The sequence below is a fragment of the Leucoraja erinacea genome, chromosome 4 (genome assembly GCF_028641065.1).
Source record: "Leucoraja erinacea ecotype New England chromosome 4, Leri_hhj_1, whole genome shotgun sequence".
NCBI classification, from domain to species: Eukaryota; Metazoa; Chordata; class Chondrichthyes; order Rajiformes; family Rajidae; genus Leucoraja; species Leucoraja erinaceus.
In genome coordinates this window covers 44,439,894-44,464,540 of record NC_073380.1, presented here as the reverse complement: position 1 = coordinate 44,464,540, position 24,647 = coordinate 44,439,894, and the positions used below count along the sequence as shown (strand labels likewise).

The following is a 24,647-nucleotide window of genomic DNA, read 5'->3' as shown; positions in this document are numbered from 1 at the left end:
AATTCCACAAATTCACAACTCTCTGGGTGAAAACGTTTTTTCTCACCTCAGTCTTAAATGGCCTCCCCTTTATTCTAAGAATGTGGCCCCTGGTTCTGAACTCGCCCAACATTGGGAACATTTTTCAAGCTTCTCCTTTTATAATTGTATATGTTTCTATAAGAACGCCCCTCATCCTTCTAAACTCCAGTGAATACAAGCCTAGTCTTTTCAATCTTTCATCATATGACAGTCCCGCCATCCCAGGGATCAATCTTGTGAACCTATGCTGCACTGCCTCAATCACAAGGATGTCCTTCCTCAAATTAGGAGACCAAAACTGTACGCAATACTCCAGATGTGGTCTTACCAGAGCCCTATACAACTGCAGTAGAACCTCTCTACCTATACTGAAATCCTCTTGTTATGAAGGCCAACATTCCATTAACTTTCTTCACTGCCTGCTGTACATGCACGCCAACTTTCAGTGACCGGTGTACAAGGACACCCAGGTTTCGCTGTACCTCCCCCTTACCTAACCTAACCCCATTGAGATAATAATCAGCCCCCTTGTTTTTGCCACCAAAGTGGATAACCTCACATTTATCTATATTATACTGCATCTGCCATGCATCTGCCCACTCACTCAACCTGTCCAGGCCACCCTGCAACCTCCTAGCATCCTCTTCACAGTTCATGCTGCCACCCAGCTTTGTGTCATCCGCAAACTTGCTAGTGTTGCTCCTAATTCCCTCTTCCAAATCATTAATATATATGGTAAACAGTTGCGGCCCCAACATCGAGCCTTGTGGCACTCCACTCGCCACTGCCTGCCATTCTGAAAAGGGCCCATTCACTCCTACTCTTTGCTTCCAGTCTGCCAACCAATTTTCTATCCACGTCAACACCCTACTGTTGTTTTTATGTAGTTTTTGTTATTTTATGTCGGGGTGTGTGTGTGGGGGGTGGGGGTGGGGGTGGGAGGGGGGGGGGAAACTTTGTGAATCTCTCCCTGCACTGGAGACCCGACCTTTTCTCGTCGGGTTTCCATTGTCGTTGAGGCCGCAACGAGGAGCGGCCTCCAACAGGAAGAGACCGGGGACTCAGGTGCCGACTCACCGTTGCCGTCGCGGAGCTGGCCGGGTCCGGAGCGGTGGAGGAGCGCTGCTGCTGCTGCTGCTGCTGTTGCTGCTGCTGCTGCTGCTGCTGCTGCTGCTGCTGCTACCGGAGAGTCGGAGGCTCTCTACAGGTCTGTGGACGGCGGCGCCGGGAGCCCACGGCTCCTTGGAAGGAGACCGCTTCTCAGGGCTCCTGCAACGGCGACTTCTCCCGCCCGAGTTGCGGGGTTGAAGAGCTCCTGGAGCAGGGCCTGACACCACTGCTCCGCGCGGCTGGAATGGCCGCGGACTCTGCGAGTGCACACCGGGGGCTCCAACATCAAGACCCGGTGTGCGACCTCGCACCACCCGGCGTGGCTTTAATGGCCGCGGGACAATCGCCATCGCCAGCCGGGGGCTATGACTTTGACTCTGACATCGGGGGGGGGGGGGGAGAGTGCAGTGGAGAGATAAGTTTATTTGGCCTTCCATCACAGCTATGTGATGGATGTTTATGTTAAATGTAATTATTGTTGTGTCTGGGGTCTATTTGTATGTAATGTATGGCTGCAGAAACGGCATTTCGTTTGGACCTCCAGGGGTCCAAATGACAATTAAATTGACTCTGACTCTGACTACCCCCAATACCATGTGCTCTAATTTTAGTCACCAGTCTCCCGTGCAGGACCTTCTCAAAGGCTTCCTGAAAGACTAGATACACTACATCCACTTGATCCCTTCATCCATTTTACTTGTCACATCCTCAAAAAATTCCAGAAGATTAGTTAAGCATGATTTTCCTTTCATAAATCCATGCTGACTTGGACTAATCCTTTTACTGCTATCCAAATTCCCCATTATTACCTCTTTAATAATTGACTCCAGCATTTTTCCCACTACCGAAGTCAGGCTAACTGGTCTGTAATTCCCTATTTTCTCTCTCGCCCCTTTCTTGAAAAGTGGGATAACATTAGCTATCCTCCAATCCACAGGAACTGATTCTGAATCTGTTGAACATTGTTGAAAACCCCTCTCCTCTTCCCCTCCCCCCTCCTCCCCCCCCTCTCCCCCCCCCCCCTCTCTGTTCCGCTCTCTCCCCTCTCCACTCTTCTCCCCCCCTCCCCCCTCTCCCTCCCTCCCCCTCTCCCCCTCCTCTCCCCCCCCTCCTCTCCCCCCCCTCCTCCCCCCCCCCCTCCCCCCTCTCCTCTCTCCCCCCCCTCTCCTCTCCCCCCCCCCTCTCTCTTCCCCCCTCCTCTCCCCCCCCCCTCCCTCCCTCTCTCCCCTTCCTCTCCCTCCCCTCCTCCTCCCCTCCCCCCCCTCCTCCCCCCACTCCCCTCTCCTCTCCCCCCCCCTCCCCTCCCCTCCCCCCCCCCCCCCTCCCCTCCCCCCCCCCCCCTCCCCCCCCCCCCCCCCCCCTCTCTCTCCCCCTCTCTCTCCCCCCTCCTCCCCTCAAATATTCCCAATTGTTCCAATCTATCTGTCCAAAATTACAATTTCAAATTAACAGATTTTGTTCTGAAATAAAGGCATCTCCAATCTCATCTAACACATCTACCTGTATGCCACGTGGCCATCGTGGAATTCAGGTCTCTGTTTGAACTCAATTCATAAGGTAAGAAACAAGGGGAAGGAAGAAGAAAAGTAAATAAATAAATAGATAAATAAGCCTGAAATTAAGAGAAAACAAAGAATAAACAATTAATTTCCATAGATTGCAAGCTCATTCAATGACATCCTGTTTCATCTGACATGGACCATTTCATCAAAAGGGGTTATATATATATAAATATATAAATATAGCCTGTTACTTGATGTCAACTATCTCGATATGCTTTGGGAGAAATTGAAGAAAAAAAAACATAGTAAAATTCTGAACATAGTAAAATTAAGCTCCCAGTATCTTGTTATCATAGCCATGAATACAACACTGAGCTTCTCTAGTCAGATAAGACAGAACTTGGATGAGTGACAACTCAAAAGAACACGGAGAACAGTCTATCAATAAGAGCCAGAACTTTTTCTTTTTATTAAATATCTTTTTAGAGAGCATTTAGTTTTAACAAATACTAATCTTCAAACATTAAAATAAGCCGAGCACAAAAACAAGCAAAATACACAAATTTAATTTGAGCCGAGTTAGCCAATGTGATGTAGCCCCCTCGTTTCCAAAAAATCATGCAAAACATTAGAGACGTCTCTCTATATTAATGTTATATTTCCATCCTTTATCTGACAAAAGCTGTTCTGTTTAAAAGGGAATTGTTTCTATGGGAACCACTTTGCAGAATTAATGCAGAATTAGCAAGCTAGGATTTTGTGAACTGGGACTGGGAAGGTTTGCAAAAGTTGGCTTCTTTGTTGGAGCGAGAATTTTAAAATGAACAATGTTTAAAATAGGAGTCGTCTGAGCTGTGATTGGACAGTGATTCAGATTGTGTTTGGCCACCTCCCCCTTCTTCTCAGATTCAGATTCAGATTCAATTTTAATTGTCATTGTCAGTGTACAGTACAGAGACAACGAAATGCATTTAGCATCTCCCTTGAAGAGCGACATAGCAAACGATTTGAATAAAAAATAATAAGTGTCCAGGGGGGGGGTGGTGATTGGCAGTCACCGAGGTACGTTGTTGAGTAGAGTGACAGCCGCCGGAAGGAAGCTGTTCCTCGACCTGCTGGTTCAGCAACGGAGAGACCTGTAGCGCCTCCCGGATGGTAGGAGGGTAAACAGTCCATGGTTGGGGTGAGAGCAGTCCTTGGCGATGCTGAGCGCCCTCCGCAGACAGCGCTTGCTTTGGACAGACTCAATGGAGGGGAGCGTGGAACCGGTGATGCGTTGGGCAATTTTCACCACCCTCTGCAATGCCTTCCGGTCGGAGACAGAGCAGTTGCCATACCATACTGTGATGCAGTTGGTAAGGATGCTCTCGATGGTGCAGCGGTAGAAGTTCACCAGGATCTGAGGAGACAGATGGACCTTCTTCAGTCTCCTCAGGAAGAGACGCTGATGAGCCTTCTTGATCAGAGTAGAGGTATTGTGGGTCCAAGAGAGGTCATCGGAGATGTTGACTCCCAGGAACCTGAAGCTAGAAACACGTTCCACCTCCGTCCCGTTAATGTGGATGGGAGTGTGCGTGCCGCCTCTGGACTTCCTGAAGTCTACAATGAGCTCCTTGGTCTTCTTGGAGTTAAGGGCCAGGTTGTTGTCAGCGCACCATGCTGCTAAGTGCTGGACCTCCTCCCTGTAGGCCAGCTCATCGTTGTTGCTGATGAGGCCAATCACCGTTGTATCATCTGCATACTTGATGATGGTGTTAGTACCATGTACAGGTGTGCAGTCATAGGTGAAGAGGGAGTAGAGGAGGGGGCTCAGCACACAGCCCTGAGGAACGCCGGTGTTCAGGGTGAGGGTTGAAGACGTGTTCTTGTCTAACCTCACAGACTGGGGTCTGTTGGTTAGAAAGTCCAGTATCCAGTTGCAGAGGGAGGGGTCGATGCCCAGGTTACCGAGTTTGGTGATCAGTTTTGATGGAATAATGGTGTTGAATGCTGAGCTGTTATCGATGAACAGCATTCTTACATAAGTGTCTCTGTTGTCGAGGTGGGAGAGGGCGGAGTGAAGTGCCGTTGAGATGGCATCCTCCGTACTCCTGTTCTTGCGGTAGGCAAACTGATAGGGATCCAGTGTGGGGGGTAGGCAGCTTTTGAGGTGTGCCAGGACCAGCCTCTCGAAGCACTTGGTGATGATGGGGGTACTTAGACAGAGTTGCCATTGCCAGACATAGGGTCTCGAGAGGCTCTCGAGAAGACGTCAAGAAGACTTACCGGTACCGGGTTTGTTCTCCAAACTCTTATCAGCGCTTTCTTTTTCTGCCTTAGCCCTTATCTCCTATCCCGCTGACCACTGAAATTCCATCTGAAGTACTTTCCATTCTTTTAATAATTCTGTTTTTATACACAATTCAATTCCTCTTTTACAGGCGTAATTCATCCAACCACTATCTCGCGTCTCCACCCACTTCTTTTCTGCCTCACTCTCTCTCTCTCTCTCTCTCTCTCGCTCGCTCTCTCTCTCACTCTGCCTTCAATAGTCTCCATATTCCATATACCTCCTACTGGTCAAGCCACATTACTCAAATGTTTGGTCAATTTATAATACAAAATTCTATAATCCTTGTAAACAAATAACACATGTGTTGCACAGCTGTCTTTCCGTCACTCTTATCTAAATTATTTCCATGTTTATCCAATCGCCAAATCACTTCTTAGTACACAACTAAGTACACAAATTGTAACAAACTTTTTCAACCTGTTAAGCCCAATCCTTTATTTGTAACAAACCTTTGCAGGCTGTAAAGCACAATCCTGGCTACTCTCTCTGGTAGCAAATTCACAAGTCTTTTCAATACACATCTTTTCAAGACACCTCCTCTTTCCAATACACATTAGTGACAAAAACTTTGTAGTCTGCTGTGCCCAATCCTTTAATTGTGACAAAACCTCTGGTCTGCCGTACCCAATCCTTTAATAATTTCCAATACACAAGCCAATCCTTTATACTGGTGGTCTTACCTTCGCTGCCTGCTTCTAAGGATCTTGTCTGGAACCAGGCCAACCTCAGACTGAGGGACCTTAGTTTTTTACCAGTAGCTTCTTCGAGAGGCCAGACGGCAAAGGGTCCGACTAGAGCTCAGTTTTCTCCCCCTCAGATCCCGGTCAACTGCACCCTCTTACTCAGTCATCTGTTGCTGGTTCCAGCTAGATCCCTGCCGACTACAGCCAAATGTGAAAGTTGCTAAAAAGCAGATAGCAACAACCGCTGAAGGTAGACCATGGCAATCTTTAATTGATTCGTCAGACGGAAGTGGAGAGATTACAATTATCACAAACATTGCACAGTGCTTCTTGTGCTCCCACTCTCAGCACAAAGGCGAGTTAGCACAATTATACATTTTTCTTATCAGTAAAATACTCCTACCAAGTCTGAATATGGCATGACTGAAATTTCTGTAGCCTTTCAGAATATAAGAGAAGCTGAGTCAAGCTTGTCCAATGACAAGTTATTACTTATCTCTGGAGCGTCAGCTATTTTTTTTCAATCTTAGCTTCTTTATGGCCTTGAAGAAGCACATGTTATTACTGCAGGCTGCCATCTTAATGTATTTATTGAAAAGACAACCTGTCCTCCATATTGTGTTTCATATAATTTACAAAGTCATTCAGACTTGGCATCGAGCCATTCTTTTGTTCTACTAGCCCATGCTTTTGTAGAAGAACGACTGAATTTTAGATTTGACTATTAGATTTGACTATTGGCTCTTTCATTATGAAACAAATAACACATGTGTTGTACAGCTGTCTTTCTGTCACTCTTATCCAAATTATTTCCAATCTCCAAATCACTTCTTAGTACACAAATTATAACAACCTTTTTCAGCCTGTTAAGCCCAATCCTTTATTTGTAACAAACTTTTGCAGTCTGTAAAACCCAATCTGGCTACTCTCTCTCTGGTAGCAAATTCACAACAGTCTTTTCAAAACACTGTATCTTCAAGACACATTGTCTTTCCAATACACTTCTTTTCAAGACACCTTGTCTTTCCAATACACATTAGTGACAAAAAATGTTTTGTCTGCCGTGTCCAATCCTTTAATTGTGACAAAACCTCTTTAGTCTGCCATGGCGAATCCTTTATTTTACCCAATACACAAGCCAATCCTTTATACAAGTGGTCCTACCTTCCCTGTCTGCTTCTAAGGATCTTGGCTGGAACCAGGCCAACCTCAGACTGAGGGACCTTAGTTTTTTCCGGGAGCTTCTTCGGGAGGTTGGACTCAAAGGGTCCGACTAGAGCTCAGTTTTCTCCCCTTCAGATCCCGGTCAACTGAACCCTCTCACTCAGTCATCTGTTGCTGGTCCCAGCGAGATCCCTGCTGACTACAGCCAAAATGTCAAACTTTGTTTCTTAAAAAGCAGATAGCAATAAACATTAGAATAGAATAGAATAGAATAGAATAGAATAGAATAGAATAGTTTCTTTATTGTCATTGTAACATGGGCCATGTACAACGAAATTTAAAATGTCAGCCAGTCAGTGCAGCATTCAAACATTTCTAAAGCTAACGAAACATCCACGGTAAAATAATAAAGATAAGCAAATAAATAAATATCACAGACAAAGCACGCATACACACCCAACCCTCCATCCTTCTGTTGATTTCACCGTTACCACAGTCCCTTAGTCTGTATCGCCCCTGCGTTCCTTGGTGGCTACATTTAGTGCTTTTATAGCAGTGGGGTAAAAACTGTTTTTTAGTCTATTTGTCCTTGTCCTTGTGGATCTGTACCGTCTGCCTGACGGCAACAGTTCAGACCATGGCAATCTTTCATTGATTCGTCAGATGGGAGTGGCAAAGATCTACAATGAGCACAAACGTGTCTCAGTGCTTCTCTGGACCCACTCTCAGAACAATGGAGAGTTAGCACAATTATACATTTTTCTTATCATTTTACATTTGATTATTGGATTTGACTATTAGCTCTTTCAACGCAACCTATCCAAGTCACCCTGCAGCCTCATAGCATCCGTATCACAGCGCATGCTGCCACCCAGCTTTGTGTCATCTGCAATCTTGGAAATGTCACATTTAATTCCCTCGTCTAAATCGTTAATATATATTGTAAATAATTGGGGTCCCAGCACCAAGCCATGCAGCACCCCACTAGTCACTGCCTGCAATTCTGAAAAGGACCCGTTAATTCCTTCTCTCTGCTTTCTGTCTGCCAACCAGTTCTCTATCCTTGTCAATATCCTACCCCCAATACCATGTGCTCTAATTTTGCACACTAATCTCTTGTGTGGGACCTTGTCAAAGGCTTTTTGAAAGTCAAGATACACCACATCCACTGGCTCTCCCTTATCCATTCTACTTGTTACATACACAAATAATTCCAGAAGATTAGTCAAGCATGATTTCCCCTTCATAAATGCATGCTGACTTTGACCAATCCTGTCACTGCTTTCCAAATGTGCTGTTATAACATCTTTAATAATCGACTCAAGCATCTTCCCCACTACCGATGTAATGCACCCGTCATAGGTCGCTGCATGTCGCTGAAAATGTTGAAAATTCAGCGGCAACCAGAAAGACGCTACCACTCTTTGGACGACTGAGGAGACTACTCACAACCATACAGGCGACACCCTGGCGACATGTCACGGGATGAAGCCTGTATGGTCGTGAGTAGTCGCCCAAAGAGTCGTACCTTGTTCTGGTTGCTGCTGGATTTTCGGCTCACCCCTCATCCTCAAGTCCTGGAAACATCCTTGTAAACTAGGATATTAATTAATGCCAGTTATAAGAACAGCATTTGCTGAACTCCAACACGGTAAATACCCATCACCAACTGACTCTTAAGGGTAACACTACAACAACCAGCACCACCCTTGATCCAGTTCCATTGTGCAAAGCCTGTTCAATAGCTTTGAATATTTTGATGCAAATGATGCAATGTACAGATCTACTCCAATTTGTCAGAATATTTGCACAGGACTAATCGTGGTGTTTTTCTCTTCGACAGATTCACTTGTCAAGGATCAAACTTCCTTTTGTTGTCCAGAGTCAGCCATCCTACCAGATTTGGCCAAAGTCGTCTTCCGGTCTGGCGCTGGGTGGGGGAAGGAACACCGGCGCTCGGACCCTTGCAGACATCAAGGCCCGGGCACAGCAGGCTCGAGCTCAGAGGGAGGCGGCAGCAGCAGCAGCCGCAGCTGGCCCAGTGGGAGATGGAGGGATCAGCGTTACAGGAGCAACTGGAGGGCAGACCAGAACACTGGCAGACATTAAAGCACAAACAAAAGCAAAGTTACTTGCCAAACATCAGGCTAGAACACAATTACTACAATTAGATGAGCAAATCTCCTGCAAACAAGGCACAGTCACAGTAGGAGATGTACAGGATGCCAATGTCACAAAGAGTGAAGAGGTTGTTAAAGCAGATAACAACACTTCATCAAAGTGTTGTACTGAACCTACTCCAGCACTCAAAGTTGATGACGATGTCAGTGTGTCAGATTATACCATCAATAGTGATCTTCATTACTCTCCTGATATTGCTGCCAAGACAAACATTCCTCACATACCAGCATCGAGCTGTGTAAAAAATGCTACAAGGCTAGACTGCACTGGTGATATCGCAGGACCAAATTCAGTGGGCCTTGTTACAGCCATCTCTACTGACAATATTATTGTATCCAATTCCAGTGTTGAAGAAAAGCATCCTCACGCTATCAAACAGAATTGTGCAAACGGAGCTTCTGTGCCAAGGTCTGCTGATGGAAGTGCAATGCCAAGCTCTGCTGATGGGGATGTCATACCAAGCAGTGCTGCCAGCAGCACAAAGCCAAACTGCACTTATGAAATTACTGTATCAGGTTCAAGTGGTTCTATTAATAGTAAAGATTTGCCATCTTCTGAAGGTGGAGTTTCCAAAACTCAGACTGTACTTAAAACATCCATGCAATGTTTTCCTGACCCTGGTGTCCTGGCAATGCATTGCACCAACAATGTTTATTCTGATAAAATGTCTTCTCCAAGCAGTGGTGAAGACATAGTAACTGTAAGCAATAATGAAAATGTAGCCAATAGCAATGAAGATGCCTTTGAGAATTCCTCTATTATTAACCCCATATCATCCAACTCTGTTGCCGATACAGGCGTTTTGAATTTCAATACAGCCATTATTTTGAACTCTGCCAGCAATAACCACATGTCAACCAGTTTCAACATTACAACCAAATCAAATTCAGCAAATCAATCACTAGATTTAGAATCTACAATAATAAACAAGATAGAAATTGGTGCTCCAAGTGCCCAGCTGTCGAGCTCTTTTAAACCTTGTATTGGTACAGAAGGGACCTCTAATGCTGAGGTTGGTTCCACAGCAGTTAATTTACATAAAACATCAGGAGCTTACTTGTCAAATTTAGATATGGATCCACAGACTAAAATGGTTAAAGCAGAAAATGCCTTGAACTCTCACATACAATCTCAGGAATTAGTTTGTAAATGTGCCAAACCCAGCAGTGAAAGTCAATCAGTGTACAGTGGCAGAAACAATGATTCTAAAGTGATAACAGAACAAGAGAATGATGGTCTACTACTTCCTGCTAAAGACTCACTAGTATCTCCACTTCTGTATGAAACGACAGGCACTTCAGGTCCACGATTTGAGTTTACTGATCTTGAAAATCACTGTTTTGCAGGAAAAACCTCAAAAGATTTTGGTGAGGTGATTCATAATAACCAGGAGCAAAACATGTCAAACCAAAGTAAATCAAGCTACCATGCTGATGAAAGTCAAAGTAATAATGAACTGGTGAAGTATAGTGCCAAAAGCCACAGTTTAGATAATAACTATAATAAGTATGATGAAGGCAGAGTGAAAAGTGACAAATTGGATAGTTATACCAATCCTCATGAATCTACAGACATCAAACAAATACATTTAGAATCTGTTAACACTTTTGCTGAGTCAGGAGCTGACCAGTCCAGGGAAAAGGAAAAAGATTTGTCCAGCACGAATGACTCTGAAACTAATCGGGGGGAGCACCTGGTAAAGAATGAAGCTATAGAAATTGCCTATCATCCCAGAATCAATCCATTGGTGGGCAACTTGCAAACAACAAGATCCAAAACAGCTTTTGGCGCAAGGCATTCTCAAGAATTCAGATTATCAACTGTGGAAAATCGAGAAAAGGCTCCTGCTCTTGGAAGCACAAATCGTCATCTCTCATCAGTGGAAGCCAATAACCCTCTTGTGACACAGTTGCTGCAAGGCAACTTGCCTCTGGAGAAAGTGTTGCCTCAGCTACGGTCAGGCACAAGGCTTGAGATTAATAGGCTTCCTTTGCCCTCTCGAAGTTGTGGTGAATCGAAAGGGTCTGCAGCTGAGAGGGATTTCACTATTAACATTCCTCACTCTGTTTCTCATTCCTCAAAGGGGCAGACTTGGGGAACAGTATTGGAAATTCAATGCAACACTCATGACACGCCCATAAGCAAGAGACAGGCTAAGTCACTAGAGGAACAGTCACAAAGTAGATTAAAGCAAGCAAAACAGTTCACTTCTGTAGGAGTTGAAATGTGGTCACAAACTCCAGTCAGTATGGATCAGGACCAATCAGGGCAACAACAAACAATATTTAAGCAAGAGTGGATTAACAAGACTTTCATTCAGAACAAAGTCATTAAAAGTCCAGAGTTTAAAGAGCACAAGAGACCATTGCCTGCATGTGGTTTTGAGCAGAATTTGTTAACGACCAGTAACAACAACAGCTTTATTATCACAGCCCCTACCTCACAGAAACAGCACACTCATCAAAAGTCTATTACTTTGAGAGGATTAGCTAAAGCAGAAACCTCACTGCATACGATTCCACCAGCCACTCTCGACTATGCCACCACAAATGCATTTACATACAAGCGATCTCTAGAGCGAAGCAGCACTGCATTTAACACTGTAGCACAAGAAGATACTTCAGTGAACGCTGAAATGGAAAGCAGAGAAACTGTTTGCTCAAGCAGTCTTAAAATTAAGCAAACTGATATCAGTTGCAGAGCAATACAAACTGTCCCAAATAATGCTGTAAATCATCTTACTTCATTCAGCGAGTGTGAAGCACCATCTGATCAAAACAGAGGAATAGTTACCATAGAAACCAATAAAAGACTAAATTTACATGCTAATAATACTAGTGGTATTAAAATAGAGCAGTTCTCTGGTGATGATGCCTTTAGCAAAAGCTGTGCACTGGATGTCAAGGAGATTTCAAATGATCATTATGAAACAAAAGAACACATAAAGATTTTTGGACCAACAATGGATGTCTTTTTTGGTAAATTAGTAAATGAATCTGATTTTTCTTCTCATCTGCCAACCGAGTCTCCAAAGCCAGCCTCACACCTTGCCGCTCAGAAACTTGTTCAGCAGCAGCAACTCTATGGAAATTATTCTACCATACATTTCAGTGGCACCAATTTGAAGCAAGCTGCTTCTGTTATTAAACAGTCCATTGGAAGTTTTCTGGGAAGTAGCGGAAATGATGCCATTGGTTTATCTAATCAGAACACTTCCATTCTGGCTCACAGGTTTTCTAACAACAAAGCTGCAGAACTGGAATTGAAATGCTCTTGTAGACTGAAAGCCATGATTATGTGTAAAGGGTGTGGAGCCTTCTGCCATGATGACTGTATAGGGCCTTCAAAGTTGTGTGTAGCTTGCTTGGTAGTAAGATAGAGAATGTTGCCTCACATAAAGCATTATTTCCATAATGTATAGTATAGGAAGATTTTGTTAATAATTGATTCTTCAAAAGAATCTTGATGGATGTAAGAGCTGTACCATTGCACTACATCGGATTACAACATTTAGTCCAGTAACACCCTGCAACATGTACCATATTCTACTTTTAGAATTAGACTTAGATGATTATAGCTAATTGCATTATGTCGCTACGTCATTACATATTCCGAGAGTTAGAAGATAAGAAGGTTGTGCCAGCAATTCCATAGGTCATACTCCTAGTAAAATCAGGAAGAGAACAGCCCTTTCTTCCCTGCAGCCTGACAGTGGGTTATAAGGTATGAGCAAATCCATGAGAGCAAGTGATAAACTTGCTCTCAGTAACATGGAGAGATTAGTCCAAAAGTGAGCAGAATCGGATAATACATTATCTTTTATTCTAGTTGCATTTTATTCTAGTAAATGCTTACTTTGTAAAGGTGTTCTGCTTTCACTGAGTTAAACGTCTTATTGAGTTCTTCAATGCTTTACAAATAATTCTTCAAAACATTTTTTATCACTTATCGACAGTATATATCATTTTTTCTTACTGTTTTTACAAAACTTCTAAACTCTATAGAGTTTCTTTTGAAGAACTGACCTTATATTTTAATTGTTTAGAAGTGGAATCATCTACAGTCATGTGCCAAGTTCAATACACCAACTTGGCAAACGCCAACTGCTGAAACACTCATGCCAGTTATGTGTTTTTTACAATTGAGAAATTATATAAGCTATGTAAAAGGAAAACATTGTTACAATTTAGCACTATTTTAAAGTTTTATAACAGTAGATTGTATAGTCTTGTAATGAATCTGCATCACATTCTAGGAAGTTACTGCAATGTGGAGTGAAACACAAATGTGAATTTGTTTAAATATTTTTTTCTTATTTAGTTTAGTCATAACAATAGATTTACTTCTCTGGGTCTTATCAGTGTTTGACATTTTTTAACTTTTTAAAAGCACTGATATTTCACACAAGCTGCTTCCAGGCCTGTTTTGGCCCCAAACTGTATCACTGTACTGTAATTATTCTGCCAACGTTAGATAAAACAGGGAATAATAATGTTAAAGTGCATGTATGTTACAGCCAAATGAGTGTAAACGTGGCATTAAGTTTATCTGATTACATTTCATTCAAGCATTACACATGTATAAAAAGAAGCTCTTTTATTATATGTTAGGATAAAAAGCAAGATATACACTATTTCTGAGGAAAAGAGTAGCCTGCTTTCCTTATCTTTTTACTCAACCAACATTTAATAGCACTTTTTAAGAATATGCGGTAAACACAAAGGTAGAATGAATTGAAAATGATGTGTTGAGTTGGACGTGAATTAATGCAACATGGTCAGATTTTAGACATTTTGATTTTCTATATAAACAAGTTGATGTGTTGTTTGAACACAATGGTGTGAAACATAAGATGTCACAGGAATTCCTAGTCTGAATTGCGATGATTTGTAATGAACACTAGAAGTTTAGAATTGATGTGGAACACATTACTTATAATTTCCAGGACCTGAACAGTGCAATCCTCATCTGATATGATAACACTTTATTTGCAGACTATTAAGCAGAAGTTATTTTTTTCTATGCCTTTCCTCCCCTCTTATCCAGAATGAATTAATTCATGTGGATTAATGCCCCTGTCCCACTTAGGCAATTGTTTCGGCGACTAGGCTCTCGCTACATGGTCGCAGGGTGACGCCTGTATGGTCGTGAGTAGTCTCCTCGCGTCGTGTAAAGAGTTGTAACGTTTTTCTGATTGTCGCCGGGTACTGACCGGTGAATTCCATTGGCGTCTACCTACATCAACCTACGTCAACCGTCGACAGGTACCGGCGACTGAATTTTCTTCAGCTGTCGCCGACAGGGTCGTTGCTTGTCTAGGCTTGTCGTGGACGTAGGTTGACTTTGGTTGTCGTAGCTTGTCGCCTGTGTGGTCGTAGGCGTGGTCATAAGTGGACGTTCTAATGGGTTGTCGGTAGATTGCCGTAGCTTGACGTCAACTAGGTGGTAGCTTGTCGTAGCTTGTCGTAGACATTGTCGTAGGGGTGGGGGGAGGGGGGGTCCAGTCGCCGCTTTGTTGGTGACCTGCTACGACTGTGACGGTCGCCAAAAAAATCGCCTAAATGGGACAGGCCCTTAAGGCTTCACTGCACTTATAGTTCCCTAATCTTTATGACTAATCTGGATGTAAATTGCTGCTTGGAATGTGAGATCAAATCACCAGCATTTCTGATCTCAACCAAGTACCTTCAAACGAATTTAGAGGAGGTTACTGGATGAAAATCAGGAACATACTGTACATACAGGTTGATTTTAACTGCTCAATCATAGCACTGAGAAAAACCTTAATGCTTTCATTGCTACCACAGAATGGCATTAGATAACAAGACAGATATCAAGTTCACATGGGATCATGCGTAGCACCAACATGGTTTTCTAGCTCACTATTTAAAAATTGATCTGTCAGCAATCCTCAATAGTTCCCCAAGTTTGTTATGTTTTTATTGTCAGTAAATGCTTTTTATTGACAGAATACCTGTTATGGAAATTTAAATAGAGCACAAACCTTCTATCAGTTATCAGGTCAATGGCAATAATATCTTTATGTATTAATTCAGGTTCATGTACCTCTCTATAAAGGGCACGGAAAGTCAAGTAAAAACGGCATCACAGAAAGTTTAGTCCTTGGAGCACTGAAAGCATCTTTGTTACCTTATTCTCCAATTGTATCTACATTTGTATTATTTATCCATTGAGCATGTCTGCCTAATTGAGAACCTATTCTTTTTTTCTGAAAGACAAAAACTGTAGATTGAGGATATCTGAATTCAAAGAGAAATTTCTGGGGAAACTCAGCAGGTCAAGCAGCATCTTTGGAGCGAGAAATAGGTAATGGTCTTAATAATTGTCTGCCACTTTAATTCTCTATCACATGGACTTGATTTTTAGCCTCCTATTGTACTCCAGCAAAGCCCAATGTGAGCTCAAGAAATTGCACTTCAACTGCCCTCCTTATGTAGCCCTCAAGATGCAATGTTGAATTAATCAATTTCAGATCACCAGCACAGGTGAACGATCAGCCACCTTCAACAAAAACTGTCACTCCAGACATTCGTCCTGGTCTGCTGAGTATTCGCCTGCATTGACTTTTACTTCAGATTCACAACAATTGATTTGTTTTGCATCTCACAATTCAAGCGTGATTTTGTACTATAACTACCCCCATTCTTCTTCCTTTGTTCACCGCTTTTATTATCTAGTATTCATTTCCATCTCTTAGTCAATACCAAAAGCAAATGTATCACCTGGACAACTTTGAACTGCTCCTGATTTGTTTTCTCACCATTACAGTTCTGATGAAGGCACTTTGATCAGAAACAATAATTGTTTCCCTGTCCACAAATGTGTACTGACTCACTGAGTAATCTCCAATTTCAGGTCATCTGTTTTCCTTCCCTCTATCCCTTTCACCTTCATCCAGGTCATCTTCTCACACATACACAACCTTCTTTCCAACACATCACCTCACCATCACCATCAGTCCCCAATCTGCCAGATTCCCCTTCCCCACCTATCATCACCATACACTCCTAGATCCACCTATTCCTTGCCAGCTTTCCCCAGCCACCTCCTCTGCCTTACCCCCTTTATACTGGCTATCACCCCTCTACCCTTTCAGTCTAGATGAAGGTTCTCCCCTCAATGTCAACGGTCCATTTACTTCTGTAGATGCTGCCTGGCCTGTTGAATTTCTCCAGCAGCGCTAGTACAGTATTTGCAATTTCTTACATCTCCACTGAGTATTCCCACTCTTTATATTCACATTTATCTATATAGCATGTTGTCAAGGGTGACACAGTTGTGCAGCAATAGAGTTGCTGCTGCCTTACAGCGCCAGAGACCCGTGTTCGATCCTGACTACAGGTATTGTCTGTACAGAGTTCGTACGTTCTCCCCATGACCGCTGGGTTTCCCCCAGATGCTCAAGTTTCCTCCCACACTCCAACGACGTACATGTTTGTATGTTAACTGGTTTCAGTAAAAAATGTCCCTGGTATGTAGTGTTACGGGGATTACAGGTCAGCGTGGACTCGATGGGCTGAAGGGCCTGTTTCTGAGCTGTAACTGAACTACACACACATTATTATTGCTGATAAATGATATCCAGAAAATGATATCTTAAACTTAAAAGGTGCTGCTTGGCCTCTAGAAATAGAAATGAATTAACACATACCTTCAGCTAACAGAATTTCAGCATACACTGCATTTTCTTAATCTACTCAGCCCAATGTGATTCAAGTGTGGCAACAGATTTTTTTTCAGCTCTTTTAACATGGATGCTGCAGACATGGAACTTCCATTCCCAACATTGCTTATCACATCTGTCAGGGGTTGTAACACATACAGATCAATAACATCTGCAGCAGTTTGCTTGGGGATTTTGTTTTCTAAATTTCTGACATGAATCCTGGTAATTCTATTAAGGCTTTGTATTTTTAACTTTTAGAAATTTCCCTCTCCTACTTGTGATCATTTTATGCAGGGATTTGTTTTTACTCACAGTTGTCTGGTATAATACTTTTATTTCTTTATCCAAGAGTAATAGAATAATGTCCAGGTGTTATTTATTCATTATTATATCCACTGTGTTAATCAGGTGCATTGACTCAGACTGTTTTATTTCCTCAAATACTGCTTGTAAAAGATCAGCCCTGATTAACTTAAGTGCTCCATTCCTCTGATAAAAACATTGTTATATAGATTTATTTTTTACTTTTTCTTGTTTTTAGTACAGAACAAAAATAGTTCCAATTTTAATAAATGCAATTTTCAAAACAAACAAAGCATTGTAGAATAAAATATAAAGAGTACTTGTGGACTTGCTTCCAACCTTCAGTACAGAACACAGTGCTGAAATAACTCAGCGGGTCAGGCAGCACCTCTGGAGCATGTTTTCAGTTCTGGAGAACTTTTTTCACACAGAGAGTGGTGAATCTCTGGAACTCTCTGCCACAGAGGGTAGTTGAGGCCAGGATTGGCTATCTTTAAGAGGGAGTTAGATGTGGCCCTGTGTAAGGGGATCAGGGGGTATGGAGAGAAGGCAGGTACGGGATACTGAGTTGGATGATCAGCCATGATCATATTGAATGGCGGTGCAGGCTCGAAGGGCCGAATGGCCTACTCCTGCACCTAATCCTATGTTTCTATGTGGTTAGGCGACATTTTGAGTCAGGATGTTTCTTCAGACCCTGAGTCTGTAGAAGAGTTTCAACCCAAACTGTTGCCTATCCATGTCCTCCAGGGAAGCTGCCTGACCCGATCCGTTACTCCAGCACTTTGTGTCCTGCGTAAAACTCCAGCATCTGCAGGTCCTTGCATCTCTAAATTCCTGTAGTTGGGTTGTTCCAAATTTATGAAGTTGAAAAAATAGTTTTATAAAAAACTAAAATAATGAAACTTTTGTTTAAGAAGGAACTGCAGATGCTGGAAAATCAAAGGTAGACAAAAATGCTGGAGAAACTCAGCAGGTGAGGCAGCATCTATGGGGCAAAGGAAATAGGTGACGTTTCGGGTCGAGACCCTTCTTCAGACAGACTGGAGATTTACAATTTAATTACTTGTTTGAAAGTCAGTGAATTGTGCATGCCTCTCTCTGCATCCAGTTCATTGTTAAAAAATAGCACAAAACTACTTGCACATACAAACAAACTTTTTTGTTTTATTTTACCATTCTAACCACCTTGGAAATTTAACATCTATAATTTAACATCTATAAGGTGATCAAATGTCTAAATCAAGATAAATCTGTCAATGCTTATTTTTAATATGTAGAACATGACACAAGGCAGTGAAAAACAATTATAGGAATGAAGGCAGGGGAATATGAACAAACAAATATGTTTGATTATGAGAGAACAGATGCAGTGATCCAATCTTTGGAACTTTAAAATTCTTGTGTATGTACAAATTACTTAATCCTAGTTTCTTAATCTTTATTATGTTTTATAATCATGTTAAAGTGATGCAGAAAGGTTATTCACTTGTGCCTCTCATTTTAAAAGTTAAGAATTTACTGAGCACCTTTATACTGTGCACCAGGCATCAGGAATAACATTTTTTATTTATATAGTACCTCTAATATGGCACTTAATAGGTTTTGTTATCAAACAAAATCCACTGCCAAACCTCACAAGATATTAGAAATCATTGATCGAGTTGATTAAAGAGCTTGCTTTTAAGGAATGCCTCAGTTTTTGGTTATGTAAATAGATGTGTCTTTTAAATTATTGGTGCATTAATGGGATCTCATGGGCCCAAACTATATTTATGTTTATAAATATGATTTCAGTTATATATGTTCTCACACTGCCATACCACATGTACTAAAGCAATCATTTTAATCTGTTTCTTTCCCTCTGCTTTTCTACCAAAGAAATGGTAATTGAATCAGGTAACAAATTCATAAATGGTTTACAAAGTCCTCTCAAGAGGCCACAGTTTTTCTTTTTTGGTCCGTTTCTGTGTCTTGCTTATCATTGACTGACATATCAAGTCCTGTTCTCTTCATGAATAAACCAAAAGTGTTCATTTTGTATTAAATTCAGGGAATCACATTTTACAGCTGTGTTATATTTTTAGTTTGATCGTCACATGAAGAGATTTTCCACTCTGCCCTGAACTTTTAAAAGAATGTCTGTGTCCTTTCTGTATTTTTCCTGATTAAAAATATACTAAATGTTGTTTTGTATGAACACGTCATTTGTAATAAGAGGAAGAGGTCATGCTTAACACTTTGAAAGACAATTATTCAAATTCTGAAACATGTGATCTCACTACCACAGGCTTGTCATTTGCAATTACTACTTGCCCAAATTTGCCTTAATCCTTAAAGCCAATCCTGCTGGGACAGAGGACACCAAGGGCAAGAAATATGGCTCTGAAAGATGATAGGGCATCAAACAATTAAATAAAGTGAAGTGGATGGGCCAAAACTAAGCCCACCCACGAAACATCTCTTAAAACCCTTCCCTAACATTACTGACTCTCACACCTCGTGGAGAATTTTAGCATCAAATACTTTCTTTAAAAATGAAAGAAATTACATTTAAACTATTAAAACTATTAAAATTAACAATCAACTAAATACATTAAAATTAAAATAACAAAACCAGCCTCAAATAACTATAAGACCAGGAATACATTTTCTGTTTTATCTGCATACTACAATGGCCTTGTGAATATAATCTGGATCAGGTGCATAGAGCTGATTTTTGCAGTGTAAGTGGTGGGGAATCTCAGCGAGATCCAGCTCCATTGAGAGAATCCAGAGAGTCTCCCGTGACTGTGTGAACAGGAAATGCCTGCTGTGGAACTGCTGACCTTTATCAGCAATATCTGGAAATTTAGCCCTGACTACAATATGGCCATAATTTGAAAACAAGGTTAAAGCAAAATTAAAATGGCATTACAGATTTTATATTCTGTAAATCTTCTAAAGTCACATATTTCAAGTTGTGTGATTCTACAAAGCCGTTTGTTTTCAGTGGGGTGTTACACTAAAATGTTCAACTTATTACGGTATGGTTTAATTGATATTTCGTAGATTGTGCAGTATCTTTACTTATGGACTCCATTAATCACCAGTGTTTCATTTCTGGGAACAATGCAATCATGTATTTCTTTCTGCTGACTGATTAGCATACAACAAAAGCTTTTCACTGTACCTTGGTACACATGACAATAAATAAACTAAACTAAACTACTTTGATTTATCAGGGGCTTCATTTCAACTTTAAATTGTGCACAGAAATTCTAACACCAAAAAATAAAGAAAACCCACCAATTATTGCAGTAATCCTATTTGCTTCTTTCATTTCAAGATACTTTTTTTGTAAATTGACATTGTTTTTGCACTAACTCACTATCTTCACAATATTGCTGTTCCAATAGGTGCTTATGACAGATTTGGATCAAAATTAGGGAAGTCCAGGACAAGGGGTCACAGCTTAAGGATAAGGGGGAAATCCTTTAAAACCGAGATGAGAAGAACTTTTTTCACACAGAGAGTGGTGAATCTCTGGAACTCTCTGCCACAGAGGGTAGTTGAGGCCAGTTCATTGGCTATATTTAAGAGGGAGTTAGATGTGGCCCTTGTGGCTAAGGGGGTATGGAGAGAAGGCAGTTGCGGGATACTGAGTTGGATGATCAGCCATGATCATATTGAATGGTGGTGCAGGCTCGAAGGGCCGAATGGCCTACTCCTGCACCTAATATCTATCTTTCTATGTTTCTAAAATATTGTCACGTAAGGTAGAACAATTTCAGCGGCTGGTTTGAGAGCATCTCTCAATACATGAGGTAAATCTTGCTAAAGTCAGGGTTATGGTGTCGTTTGCCCTGAACTCTGCAGTGTGAATTTCTTTGCTTCAAAAGTTCAAATCGATGGTGTGTTGAATAACAAAGTAAACTGTCAATGATAGGACCCGACAGTCTAGTTTCTTAGGAAAGAGCAAAAAAACAAACTGCAGCATCTTTGGAGGGAAATGGACAGATGACTGCCAGCAAATTGCAAGATAACATAAAATGCTCCAGAAAATAAATTTAATCATTGTGTAGCAAATATGTATATACAAATATGTATATACACAACAAAAATAAAGTGTTAGAGTAACTGTGCGGGTCAGTATCTCTGGAGGGAATGGATAGACGGCATTTCTGTTTATGATCCTTCTTTAGACTCTTCTTCAGAAAAGAGAAAATAAACAGAATGTAGAATATAGTGTTACACTATAGAGAAAGTATAGATGCAAAAAGTTCAAGGGCTGTAATGAGGTAGATTGGAATATTGAGAAATGGATCCCATGCATATTAAACATCCTTTTAAAAGTTTGATAACAGCAGGGAAGATGCTTTTGTATCTTCTGCCCAATGCAAAAGGGGAGAAGAGAGAATGATGAATGTAAGTTGTCCTTAATTATATTTGTTGTTTTCCTGAGGTTGCTGTTAAATGATTTTGCAACAATAAGTGTTCAAGGATATTAATGGTAAATTAATGATTCTGAGGATGTTTAAATAACTATTATAGCTGGCTGCTTTAAGGCATCAAGTTTTTATAGTAATCCGGTGGTATAATGATAATTCGTTATAATTACCTGAAAATTTCTGACGAAAGGTCTTTCACCTGAAATATTAAGTCTATTTCTCCTCCCACAGTATTTACTGACACTGTTGAGTCTTTTCAATACGTTCTGTTTTTTATTTTGGATTTCCAGCATCTGCAGTGTTTTTTATATTTCTATTTAAAATTCTCTAGCTTACATGGTGGAATCTGAACTTGTCTCCAGATGGAGACAGGGCAACATGGTGGTGCAGAGGTAGAGTTGCTGCCTTACAGCGTTACGGACCCTGGTTCGATCCTGATGTTGGGTGCTGTCTGTATTGCATTTCTACGTTCTCCCCGTGACCGTGTGGGTTTCCTCCGGGTGCTCTGGTTTCTTCCCACATCCCAAAGACATCCGGGTTTCTAGGTTAATTGGCCCTCTATAAATCGCCCCTAGTGTGTAGGTAGTTGGATGAGAAAGTGGATAGCATAGAACTAGTTTGAACGGGTAATCAATAGTCAGCATGTTCTCTGTGGGTTGAAGGGTCTGTTTCTATGCTGTATCTCTAAATTAAACTAAACAGACACTCGATTTTAACCACTATACTATGGTACCACATTCATTTGACAGGCACTTCAAACAATACTGATTTTTAATAGAAACAAATAATCCTCCAGTGATCCTTGGCCACCCACCCGTTGGCCTTGCTCTTTCTTCCAGTATTCTTCTGTTTGATGGTCCAATTCCCAGCACTTGTTTGGCATAGTACAGCAGAGAGGCTCTGACCAGCTGTAAACACAAGGTGGCTTTGTCCATCCAAGAAGCCTTGTAACCAGGCCCCCTACATGTCAAACCTGTTATCAAATGTTCATGTAAAATTACTCGGGAATTATTGAAAAGTAATGTTTTTAAAAAACTAAATTATTCGTTGTTTTGGAAATTACAAACTTTTTTAATATTAAAATATTTAAACTATGTTAATTAATGTTTCTATAGCTCCATGTATCTTTCCTCTGACAGACAATTTCTTCCATTCGCTTGAATAGGACTACTGCTCTAACACCAGGTTAAACCTGGCTCAGGCTCAAGAGACAGACTTCCAGCCCTGAGAGGTGGGAGGCCTGAAATATTTGGAACGTCCCACCGGTGTAATGCTGAGGCTGTCTGCAGCACAGGCAGTAGAACAAAAAACATTGCTGTTGGTTCAGGACCATCCCAGCAATGGAAACTGTCACACCTACAGAGCAAGCAGGATAAGGCCTGGCAGTAGCACTGGAGAGAGCTCAGAAGGTTTATGGTTCATGTTTGTGTTTAAGTGCCAGATTGTTGAGTAAAATGCATGAGCATTAAAGAAAACCACTTGATCGTGGTATTTTTCATACCTACCCAACCCTAGGGAGCGGCACTGATCTCTCCTGTAGGCAACAACTCAATGCCATGGGAGTCTTGATGCTTGTTAAAAACAGGGAACAAAAGCCAGAGTGAGGCCACATGCTAACTGGAGAAACAGCACCTTTAATTCCGCTCAGCATCTTACAACTCCAACAGTCTGAACATTAAATTCAACAGTAGGTAACTTCTACAATACCTTCCTTTCCTCCTCTCTCTACACCAACCCCCAAAACTCTTTCATGTAAAATTACTCGGGAATTATTTTTTTGAAAAAGTATGTTTTTAAAAAACTAAATTATTCGTTTGTTTTGGAAATTACAAACTTTTTTAATATTAAAATATTTAAACTATGTTAATTAATGTTTCTATAGCTCCATGTATCTTTCCTCTGACAGACAATTTCTTCCATTCGCTTGAATAGGACTACTGCTCTAACACCAGGTTAAACCTGGCTCAGGCTCAAGAGACAGACTTCCAGCCCTGAGAGGTGGGAGGCCTGAAATATTTGGAACGTCACACCGGTGTAATGCTGAGGCTGTCTGCAGCACAGGCAGTAGAACAAAAAACATTGCTGTTGGTTCAGGACCATCCCAGCAATGGAAACTGTCACACCTACAGAGCAAGCAGGATAAGGCCTGGCAGTAGCACTGGAGAGAGCTCAGAAGGTTTATGGTTCATGTTTGTGTTTAAGTGCCAGATTGTTGAGTAAAATGCATGAGCATTAAAGAAAACCACTTGATCGTGGTATTTTTCATACCTACCCAACCCTAGGGAGCGGCACTGATCTCTCCTGTAGGCAACAACTCAATGCCATGGGAGTCTTGATGCTTGTTAAAAACAGGGAACAAAAGCCAGAGTGAGGCCACATGCTAACTGGAGAAACAGCACCTTTAATTCCGCTCGGCATCTTACAACTCCAACAGTCTGAACATTAAATTCAACAAATGTAGGTAACTTCTACAATACCTTCCTTTCCTCCTCTCTCTACACCAACCCCCCCAAAACTCTGCCCCCTTCCTGAACCCTGGCTGACCTTGCATCAGTTTCTCCCCCTCAGCCTTCAGTCCCTCCTCCATTTTTATAATCCCCAACATTTCTGTCCTCGAGCTTCAACATTCACAACTCGTTATCCTTTGGCCTCACACCTGTTTTGTTTCATCTCTGGCCTTTGTCCAACAATCTGCCTATCAACCCTGCCACCCCCCTCATCTGTGTTCACCTGCTGCCAGCCACCTCCATATCCAGGCCATCAATCTGTGAGAGATTTGCATGTCAACTTGATCAGTGTGGCACAGTGGTGCAGCTGGTAGAGTTGCTGCCTCATGGTGCCAGAGACCCGGGTTTGATCCTAACCTTGAGTGCAGTCTGTGTGAAGTTTGCAGGTTCTCCCTGTGACCACTTGAGTTTCCTTTAGTTGCTCCAGTTTCCTTGCACATTCCAACGATGTGCATATTTGCAGGTCAATTGGCAGTAAACTGCCACAAAGTGGGATAACATAGAACTAGTTTGAACGGGTGACCGATGGTAAGCATAGACTTGTTGGGATGCAGGACCTGTTTCCATACTGAATCTCCAAACCAAACCAATCTGCTGTTATACTTTCCATTCCTCTTTCAATAACACAGTCCTATCAGCCTGAATAACACTGGTGAACAATTGTTTTACTCCATCTGTAGCAAGTATATTGTTTCTTCAGTAAGAAAAATAAAACCACACACAGTAT

General features: G+C 41.7%; 1 protein-coding gene across 2 annotated transcripts in view; it reads left to right on the top strand.

Moving 5' to 3' along the window:
• LOC129696330 (putative Polycomb group protein ASXL3) overlaps positions 1 to 17,373 on the top strand; it is a 188,686-nt gene extending 171,313 nt beyond the window's left edge. For both annotated transcript variants that reach the window (XM_055634149.1, XM_055634148.1), the window contains one exon: positions 8,656 to 17,373. In XM_055634149.1, coding sequence (XP_055490124.1) covers positions 8,656 to 12,372 — 3,717 coding nt within the window. In that variant the 3' untranslated portion in view covers positions 12,373 to 17,373. The remainder of the gene's footprint in view (positions 1 to 8,655) is intronic.
• Positions 17,374 to 24,647: the final 7,274 nt, after the last annotated feature.